Source organism: Henckelia pumila, chromosome 3 (assembly GCF_033568475.1).
Source record: "Henckelia pumila isolate YLH828 chromosome 3, ASM3356847v2, whole genome shotgun sequence".
In the NCBI taxonomy this organism is placed as follows: domain Eukaryota; kingdom Viridiplantae; phylum Streptophyta; class Magnoliopsida; order Lamiales; family Gesneriaceae; genus Henckelia; species Henckelia pumila.
The window spans coordinates 157,836,820-157,847,817 of NC_133122.1; the positions used below are offsets into that span (position 1 = coordinate 157,836,820).

A 10,998-nucleotide genomic window follows, 5' to 3' on the forward strand; every position below is an offset into this window, starting at 1 on the left:
CGTTTGGATGAGGAAGTTCGTCCAAGAGTTGGGCGTCATTCCTGAATTTGTTGGTCCAGTCCCGGTGTACTGTGACAACACGGGTGCCGTTGCTCAAGCAAAGGAACCAAGGTCTCATCAAAGATCCAAACACGTACTGAGAAAATACCACATCATCCGGGAGATTGTGGAAAGAGGAGACATCATTGTCGAACGAGTGGCCTCTGCAGACAATATCGCTGATCCGCTTACTAAGCCCTTGCCAGGACCATTGTTTGACAAACATCGCGAAGCAATGGGTCTACGTAGTATGACTAGTTGGCTATAGGGCAAGTGGGAGATTGAAAGAGTGGGTGCCCAGTGAGCCAACTTGTGGCTATGGGCTTTGATGACTCTTTGTACAAACGATCTTTTGTTTAATATAATTTAAACTTTTATTAATGGCAATGACTTTATCTTTCTTCATATTGTTATATTGTGATATACTATTGTTGTTTTGATAAAGACCTTGAATATACTATAGTGTATGTAAGATGTGATAGAACATGGGGATGTCTATCATGAAATACATCTTATAGTCACTGTATATTCTAAATTGTTCCTAGTCAATTGAGCCGTCCGATAATAAGGATAAGGATCGCTCGAGTTTGAGACTAGCATTTGCGATGCGGAGTACCACGTTTCATTGGTAGGGAACATGGAGATGTTCAAAGCATGCAAATGGATATTCATAGGATGAATAATTGAACTACCCTATCCGGACTTTCCAAGTGGTTATCACTTATCGAGTGGATAAAGTCCGCGGTTTTGGTTGTACACCATTAGTCCTTACTACTTGAAACATCATGGAGACTCTATATGCTAGTACTGTGCTTTGACTCGTTTACCGACTCTATGGGGGTCATCAGGTGTCGGGATTGGGTACAGTTACAACACATATAGGAGTCGATGCATTGTTGTCAAGGATTCACCACATACTTGCGAGTGTGGATATCCTATGCGATCTGAGGAGATATTAGTGTGACGAATCTCTGGCCAGAGTACTTGATGTGATTTAAGAAATGGTTTCTTAGTAGCACATGCGATGTCACTAATTTGATCTTCAAGATGTATTGCATAGTTATCGAATCTTGAGCGACTCTCGATATACCAATGGTTGTTGATTCGATCGGGATATATGGATGAAGGGACCGTACTGTACGCGAACCAAAATCTACTGGTTCTTGTAGGCACTATCAGTGATACCTAGGGAATCATGGGGCGATGTTGCTAGGCGCTTTACCATGATTCGTTGGGCAAGTCGGAAATCGTTGTTCCGAGTCACAAGGAGTTGTGAGCCCACGGCTAGCTGTATCCCTGAACCATTGAGAGTCACACAGTGTAATGAAGTTTTAATCCCCGTTGAGATAGTTAAATTTAAAGAGTTAAATTTAATGAATAAAGAAGTTGGACTTCTTAAATAAGAGTAAGGGAGTAGGATTTCCTAAAATGACATAGGGATGTACATTTTTGGAAACCACTGAATTCGGATTCAGGAAAATTTATCTTGACTTTAAAATGTGCAGAAATGGTTTCTGTGCACATTGGTGAAATCGGTTTATCAATCAGAGTCACGATGAATTTTGTATTAATTTCTGAACATGCGGGCTTTGCTTGTCGGGCCTCAACTTATGACTAATGGGCCCTAAGGTGTTAGTGGCCTGCATTATAAATAAGTTATTGCAGTACAGAAATTACAGACAACAGGTCATAATTTTGAGACAGAGTTTTCGAAAAAACCCTAGCCTCTCTCTCAATAATTCGGCCGATCACCCCTCCCTCTCTGTCAGAGAAAATTCCGGTCTGTGATTTTGAATTGCAGTCAGGAATAACGAATCAGATTCGTTTAATCTCTTCGCAGAAAAACTTCTGATAGATTTTCTAGTGCAATCTATCAGAGGGATTAAAACCTCATTCGTGGACCTGATTGAAGGAGTTCATCAGTTCCTGGGAGATACAAGAAGCGCAGAGAAATCTGTGTGGTGTCCAATAATCTCGCTTCGAGATTGAAGGTAAAATTTAATTAATTGTTATTTGAATTTTACACACACTTATAATTTAATCGTTGAACGGTTGATACCCACAATATGGAATTGTTTCATAATAAAATTTTTAAACTTCCGCTGCACCGGGTATCAATCGTGATTGATCTGAACGCCAGTTTTCCAACAATTAATTAAACTGATGTCTTGTAAAGTGATTCAGATGTATCAGAAAGAATTAATATTAAAAGTTCATTTCAAAACTTAAGATTTATTTTGAGGAAAAAATTATCTTAAGTGATGGAGAATGTAGTAGCCCAGTTCTATTTTACAAGATTAATTTATCTAATCATGTTTGAATTAATAAAATATGATTAAGAGATTTTTATATGATCAAACGGACCAAGAAATCGGGTCCAAAACGTCCGAAAATGATTAATGAGCTTATATGGGCTTGGACAAGTTCGGATGATCCGAACTGGGATCGGATGGTCCGAAGAGATTAGAGCCAGCGAAGGAGATCGGATGCTACGGGGCGATCGGAGCATCCGAAGAGGGATCGAAGCGTCCGATCGTAATGACATGCACGTGGAAATAGAACTTGAACACGTAGCTGCATGCATGAGATCGGAGCCTCCAGAGTGAAGTTCGGAGCGTCCGATCTGGGCCGATCAGAACGTGGCATGCATGCGAAGATCGGAGCCTCTGATCCGGAGTTCGGAGCATCCGATCGTGCTCTATAAATAGGGGTTCCGAGGAGCCCATTTTCACACCATTTTCAAACCACTCCTCTCCCGTAATGGCTCTATTTTAAGGGCTTCGGGACTCTTTTATAAAGAGTTGGAATAGGTAGTAGTATTTTTATAGTTAGCAGACAGTGTCCGTAGTAGTGGCCAAGCAGTCGAGCATTGGCAAGGTGTCCAGGGGTCGTAGCAGGGCTGTACCCAAGCTATGGGCATTCGACATCAGCGGACTGATGACGGACGAAGGTATAGCTCTAGCTCCTTATAGAAGATAGGGAGTATGCTATAGTTTAATTAAGGCTTTTAGAGCATGTTAGATGATGAATGGTTATTATGAATTTTAGTGTTGTGTTGCATGGTAGGCTTGGAACCCAGATGAGGACTTCTAGGAACTGCCTTAGAAAGGTACATAAATACTGACTGAGATTGCAGCGGTATGCATGCTTATGTGTTGCATTTATGTGCCATGATTATTATGGATGCATGATCCATGTTTTACTGCTTTGAGATATTATGTTGCATGTACATTTCATATTGATCTTGGATATCCTTCGAGATAAGCCTGTGTTATAGGGTGCTCAGCCCTTGTTAAGACGTTTTGGGACACTGAGAGTCACTCAACCGATGGGTCGTTCCGTCTCTAGTGTTTTCAGGGATCATCCTAGGTCCACATCCGATTAGGAATGAGTGGTTGGGTCCAGTGATTTGATTCCCCGAGGCTACAGCTCATGTCCTAAGCGCCAGTCTGAGTGAATTTCTGATTCGTTACCCAGATATGATACATGTTCATTACATTGCATGCATCATATACGTATGTTTACTCACACTAGCGTACTGAGTAGGGCTGGAAAAAATAAAAAAAATCCCGACCCGTCCCGCTTCCCATCCCGAACCCGACCCAAAATATCGGGATTTCTCCCGTCCCAATCAGTGTCGAGAGAGGGATCGGGAAAATAACTTTTACCCGACGAAAATCCCGACCCGACCCGACTATATTAATAATATTATTTTTTTTATATTAATAATATTATTTATACTTTTTTATTAGTAAAATTAGGGTAAATTCCTCATTTCATATTCCCATTCCCTGCGACGCTTCTACAGAATCAATGGAAAATGGTCTCAGGTCCTCTTGTTCGTTCCAGGTAAATCCATCAATTAGGATTTTCCTCCCAATAAATTCACTCTCGGTTTTTTGAGCTCCCTCCGAAGCCATTCCGATCGACGACGTAATTACTTCACTCTCCATTTTCTGAGCTCCGTCCTTAGTCGTTCCAATGAACGGCGTCGTCCCTTCCGAACTCCCAAGCCTTACCTACGCCGCAGTCGACTCCATTGTAGGTAAACATTTTTTATTGAGCAGCATCGCCAAACACATTTTCTTGCCCATTAATTCTCAATTTTTCGGTGGGAAAATTTTGACGGGGTTTGGGTTGATCTATTTTTTCTCTTTCAATCCACTCTTGTTTGTAAAAGAATGCTGTACAAATAGCAATTTTAAAAATGGAGATTAGACTCTCACGCACAGATTGAATAGGCAGATCGAAAGGCTCCAATCGTTAGCCGGGTATATTCCGAACCCTTTTCTTCAACCTCTGAAAAAAATGCATCTGACATAGATTTAATTTTGATCTAATTGTTGCCGATTTTTTTATTTCTGAAATGCTTCACGTGCAGGTTGAAGGGATGCAGATTTTGTTGGGGGTGGCCAACTAATTTTTTAAGTCATTTTAGTATAGAGTTGTGGTTAATTAGTTTTTAAGGCTTGTTTTATAATTCTTTGTTCCGAATCAACATCCAATTGCTTCTTTCCAAGCAAGTTTCAAGTCGAGTTGCACGAACTTCTAGCGCTGCGTGTTGAGAATCTCCAAAAATTAAGAAAAAATTTTATTCGGGATATTGCTTCCCGACCCGACGGATCCCGAACATTCGGGTCCCGACATTTTTCGGGTGCGGGATCGGGAAGGAAAAAAAATCCCAATTCTTGTCGAGATGGGAATCGGGTAAGGGGGTTACGGGACGGGTCCCGACTCGATCCCACCCCTACTGAGTGTTTTATGCTCACATCCAATTGTTTTCTGTTGTCTGGACACCCCATTGGACGGGGCAGTTGTAGATAATTTTTCTAGAGATCTGGAGATTTGGTGGTGACCAAGGCAGGATTGCGGGGTCAGCCACTAGATTTTACCATGATGGTATTTTGTTATTTGAGTTTTTCGCGGTTTATTTTTTATTATGATTATTTATTGATTAATTTCATGTTTAAGTTTCTAATTAGTAGGTGATCACGGTGCGGGTTATTACACTTAACAATCACTCCCCGGATAAACTCCTTCCAAAAATCAAATCATGCCATTCAAAAACAAAAATATAGTTTTCACATTAATGGATACGAAATTTTAATAAAAATACATTGAAAATTTGAAACTATTTTTACCTAATTTACTAAAACTCCACAAATTGCAATATTCTAGTTTCTTTAATCGGCCCGAAGCTAGCTTCACCTGACTTTTCACCAGAAGTTGCTTCATTCGAAAACTTATCAACCACTTGCAGTTAATCAAAAATCAAACCAATAACCAAAAAAGCAAAATTTCGTATTATGTGGTGATCTGGTTCGAAAGAAAAATCATCACCCCATACAGAGACGAATCTAGAAATTTGTTAAGAGCGAGAGATAACAAGAGATAGATCCAGAAATATATATATATATTAGAAATTTTCAGCTACTCAACCAATTATACTCAACTCGTCCCCGACCACTAAAACTCGGTACCGTGTTTAGTTATGCGAAAAATAAAAAAAAAACAACTAAAAAAAAATATTGTTGGGCAACTAAAAATTTTTCATATATATATATAATAATCATCCATAACAAAAACTAAAATATAATAACAAAATATAAATAATATATTTTTAAATTCAAAATTTAACTTACAACATCCTTTCCACTTGAATTTTTTTGGAAAAAATTAATAATAACTATATTCAATAAGTTATGGAATATATTTTTTTAATATAATTAAATAATTAAACTATCGTTCAAATATTCATCTTTCATTCGATTAGTTGACGAAAAATTTGGTTAGAATACTAACAAAGAGAACGTAAATGAATCATAATAACGAGAAAAATCATTTGTTTTCACTCTTCAAGCATGGGTTGTTGATTAATAGTTGAGATGTTTAAAGAATACTTTATTATTTTATTAATAGTAATTATGTATATCATTTAAAAAGTTTAAAGATATTTTTCGCATCAACATTTAAAGGAGGGCAGCTGTATACCCTTGTCTCTATGTAGCGCCATCCCTGAACCCATGTAATCGAAAGAACATGTAATTTTTGGGTGAATTTACATTAAAATTTTGCAGTAAAATCAAATGGGTTTACATGCCTTTTTGCTTTATAAATGGATTAAACCGACACACACACACAAAAAGAAAAAAAAAAAAATAGCTCAACATATAATATATAATGGATAAATACGATTCAATGTCGTATCACATAAACTTCTTAGCATCTGCCATTTGACTTTGAAACATTGCTGGCTTGTTATCTTCCATTGGAGTGTGGATAAATTCCGGGAAATAATCTTTTACATTCGTGAAAAGGCCTCCTACACTAGCGACAACTGCCTGAGGCCATTATTTATTATCCAAACTTTGTTTCTAAGAAAATGAGAGCATAAATGACATACCCAATTTAAGTAGAAGTAAATAATTTACATGACGACGATAAATTTTCACAAGTCTTTCAATATTAACTGAAGATTAATGGCTTGGGAGTTGGGCTGGAAGACAAGTACTCTGATTGACTTGTTTTTTCATCCGCTAAAACTCAGCAAGTTAATCCCTTTTTTCTTTTTTCTTTTTTTTTTGCAAGTCACCTAACGATTATAAAAAAAAATTAAGAAAATCAACGATATCCCTCTACTCCTCAAAGTCCAAAACATTTGCTATTATTTACTTGACTTCATTGGGACCTGGTCCCAATATCAATACTTATTTGGATAGTCTTTTCGCCGCACGAGTGTTCGACAAAAAATACCGAAGTTAACAAGACAACACAAAGAAAACACAAGTGAACAGCAGCGCGTAATGAACAACCAAAATAGAATATCAAAACACATGGAAATGCTGAAACAGACAACCCAACGCAAGTGAATATAAAACAGTCCAACAGGCTGACGACCAAGAAGAAGCAGTGAACAACCATCTGGAAACAACAGAATAGGCGTCCAAAGCAACCAATGACGGGCTAACCACGATAATTTAATTATTTAAGTAATTGGATGGATTGGGTATCATCATGTACATAAATAATATATTAAGATATATAAATAATAGAAATAGATGACTACCCAGTACCCATCTGAAAAGATTAGAGCCAAAATTAATAAACGATAGAGCCTATAAAAAAAGCTCGTTCCAATTCGAGAGCGATTAAGCATTTACCAAGGATCATGTTTGCATATATGGTACTCTCTATCTCGCCACTATAACTCAACTAGGCAAGAGCTGGTTTTTTAGTACCATTCATGGCTCAATATATGCAGCTGTTTCAACTTACTGAGAGGCAATGCTTGAGCCAATCAGCTCGGCCAGCTGCAATTTGCAATATACTAGGTGTTTCAACTTCAAATATAAAGGAAGACGCTTAGCAAGCTCTCATAAAAGCCTGCATCTTATAATGACATTGTGGTTGACTGTAATAAGTTCATACGAAATTCGCTCAAAACATTATACCAATTCAGACAAAGCCACACAAAACCAAACTCAAATTTAAGAGCATAATAAAACAAAAACATTTCAAGAATGGAACTAGCGACAAAAAGTGGCCTAAACGGGCTACCAACATGATTAAATTCTTCACAAGATCTCTCAGTTGTATGAAACATCTGAAGGGTCTCCCAGCACAAGCAACTCCACTGGCTTCCAATGTGACCTAAGAAAAACCAAAATAGGGAAAGCAGTGCTGTTTTAAATACTGAAGCATGGTATAACAAGGAATGACACACAGTACACAGAATCGATCATAGTCTAATTGTTATTTTGGATTACCTTTATGTCACTAGCGCCTTTGTGTTTTCCCCGTGGAACGCTTGCCACTGAGCAAGTGCTTTGGCTTGAGAGTAGGAATGACTCTATCTGCCTCTCCTTTACGGGCATCCTTGTTCCTTTTCTTCATAGACTTTTTAGACAATTTAATAGCCTTCATTTTCTGAGCTGAATCTTTGAAACCCTCTCCAGGCACAACTTCTCCTGGTGGTCGTGACTTCGACCTAGATCTTGAAAGAGATCTTGAATTCAACCGCATCTTCTTGTTTGGTTGGTCGCCATCCACATCCATGGATACGGCTCGATCATTGGCATCCCTATCAAGGGATCTCTCCCTTTTACGACCCCTAGACTTACTCCGAACACGGTTAATCGCCTTGGTCGGATCAAGACCCAAAGATGATAATTGTCTCCCCATTCTCTCAGTTGTAAACTGCTTATCTTTATCAAACTTCCGGGGCACGGTTGGTCGGCTCTCAGCAGTGCTCTTTTTTATCCTATGCTGCTGGATAAGCAAACTTTTCTTCTTTCTGATCTCTGCAAGTGCTAATTGTTCTTCAGGGGACAACTCGACTCCATCCATCTCAAAGTTGTCATCCGCCTCTAGCCCCTGTTGGAAACCTTCTTCTTGCTCCAACTCCTCAAGCCTCATTAATATATCAGGATCAATAAAGTCATATACATTGTGCCCATCAAGAATTTCTGGCATGATATCTTCTTTCCACTCATCATTAGCTAAAATATAATGCTTCTTCAAGCTTGCGGAGTATACACCAGCACCTCCATTCTCTTCCTCAAGGTCTCTCTCCAGCTTCCTCCTATGTTTCTCTGAAGTTGCCTCGGCTTGCTTTTGTCGAGCTTCCAAAACAGCCTGAGGTATACAAGGTGGTCTCTCCTTCTGGTCACGAGGCTTGGGCATGGCAACGTGGAAGCGGTTCAGGCAATCATTTAACTTTTTTGACTTCATTTTCATTTCTACTCTCTGATCCAATAATCTTTCACAAGCTGCATTCTTTACTACAATTACGCCTTCCTCGGTCAGAGTGCTCATGCTCAAAAGAACACCTTCTTCATCTCTTGGCTCACCACCTTGCCCTATTACGGTTTTCATAGCTTCTTCTTTCATCTCCATCACCAACTTCTTATCATCATCAGAGATGCCTTCAATTGGCTGCAAATCGGTTTTGTTACAGACAATGATCAATGGTTTGTTCATAAATAGTGACTTGATGCTGTGAAATAGAGCTGCTTGCTGTGCAATACTGTATCCACAAGACCCAGAAATATCCAAGAAGAACAAAACAGCTGCTCTCAAGTGGGCAAGAGCTGTGATGCTGCACATTTCAATGATGTTACGATCCTCAAATGGTCGATCCAAAATACCTGGAGTGTCAATCACTTGATATCTAAGATATTTATAGTCTGTATGACCAACAAACAATGACTTGGTGGTGAAGGCATAAGGCTGGACATCAACATCGGCCCTTGTAATTTTGTTGATGAATGAGCTTTTGCCAACATTTGGGTACCCACAGATCAAAATCGTCCTAGTATTTGGATCAATTGAGGGTAGCCTCGCCATGTGTTGTCGGATCTGCTCAAGATAAGCCAAACTAGGCCCAATTCGTTTAATCACGGTACACATACGACCAAGAGCAGCAACCTTCAGTGACTTACATCGGTACAGAGAATCTCCATACTTCAATAATTTAACATAGTCCTTTGCAATCTTACCAATCAAGTTCCTCGCCGTATTAATTTGTCCTAGAGCAAGCTTATAATGGTCTTTGTTATAGAGAACATGGAGAAGATCACCATAAAAAGGATGTATATCGTCAAGCCGAGGGAACTCGTCGATAATGGTGGAAAGCTTCTCATGAAAATTTTGTTGCGTAAACTTTACTTTGCGCATGTAAAACTGGCGAAGGCGTGATATGGCATATCCTTTGTGAACTTGTGTTGGTGTTCGTCGTTGCGTTCGAGACAGGATAATATCAACAAATTCTTTCCCCGTGGGGACCACAGTAATCTTCTTGAAATTGTACTGAACCATCTTTCTTTCCTTCAAAATACATGGAACAGAAAAAAAAAAAACAAACAAACAAACAAACAAAATCAGCACACAAAGTACAAAGATAATCAGTCTACTGCATTTGTCATAAGCCAAAAAAAAATTACAAGGACATGACTAGCAAGAAAAAGATACCTCAGCGGCAATAGGCCGATGCTATCTAGAAAACGTATGTGTTGCAATAAGATAAAATTAATCATAACTAGAACCTGCATTTCATGACTGAATATCGGGGCTTTGAAAACGAAAACCGAAAAATATTACTAAAATTTAAGATCCAGGTTCAACACACAACTCAGCTTCAAATAGTATGTAAGATAACAACGCAAAACGAATAAAGATGATCGAAGGTTAACCGACCAGCAACTAAGCCGAATTCCTAGGAAATGAACTAGTAGTTGCACAAATCTGATTCTAATCATGTTACACAACTCCAAATCCATCAAATTTGATAAAAAAAAAAAAAAAAGTTGCAAACGGCACCTTAAACAACAAAACAAACCGCAAAGAAATTTCCTTGACCCATTAACAGGTGCACCTAATTAAAACACAGATGAAACTAATATACTCCGGTAAAGATTAAACGTTACGGATCCTTACAGAAATTCAGAAGAATAGGAGCGACAAGAACCCGGGAAATCTTCGGCGGCGGCAGCGGCTCTGCAGGGTTGAGTTCACAGCCGCAGAAGAAGGGTTTATAGAGGTTTTTGGGATTTGGGATTTGGGATTTGGGCTTTGGGCTTTGGGCTTTGGGCTCTATTGACTCATACCTAAGAGAACCTTTAGCTTGGGCTCCAGAAGTAGAACTGTAGAAGACGTAATTATAAAAGTTCAATAATAATAAAAGGAAAAAAGAAAAGAGAAGAGATGAGAAGAGAAGAGAAGAGAGCAATATATACAATACGAGGAAACAATATGACATATAGCGAGAGGAAAAAGTGTACAGTAAAGGAGCTAGAAATAGGGCTGACATACCGTACTAAAATACCGGAATTTTGGCATACCGTATCGAAATTTTTTCGATATACATACATTTTTTCAGTATACCGATTTTTTTCGGTATCTATACGATATCAATATGGATTTTTTTCGTAGCAAAGTTTCGGAATTTTACTATCGGTATCG

At 38.6% G+C, this 10,998-nt stretch overlaps 1 protein-coding gene and 1 long non-coding RNA gene across 3 annotated transcripts; one reads left to right on the top strand and one right to left on the bottom strand.

Moving 5' to 3' along the window:
- The first annotated feature begins 3,828 nt into the window (after positions 1-3,828).
- LOC140893269 (uncharacterized) lies at positions 3,829-4,558 on the top strand. Its single transcript, XR_012153081.1, has 2 exons — positions 3,829-4,310; positions 4,421-4,558. It is a non-coding gene; the product is annotated as an uncharacterized lncRNA (long non-coding RNA).
- A 2,830-nt stretch (positions 4,559-7,388) lies between these two features.
- On the bottom strand, positions 7,389-10,605 carry LOC140887163 (nucleolar GTP-binding protein 1-like). Of its 2 annotated transcripts, none has more exons than XM_073294234.1 (3): positions 10,474-10,605; positions 7,806-9,864; positions 7,389-7,689 (listed from the first exon to the last, which is right to left on the bottom strand). In XM_073294234.1, exon 2 carries the CDS (start codon positions 9,853-9,855, stop codon positions 7,816-7,818), a length of 2,040 nt encoding a protein of 679 aa, XP_073150335.1. In that variant the 5' UTR covers positions 9,856-9,864; positions 10,474-10,605; the 3' UTR covers positions 7,389-7,689; positions 7,806-7,815. The 2 variants fall into 2 exon arrangements, with proteins under 2 accessions (XP_073150335.1, XP_073150336.1); XM_073294235.1 differs by having other exon boundaries at positions 7,806-9,859; positions 10,474-10,590.
- Between the last annotated feature and the right edge of the window lie 393 nt (positions 10,606-10,998).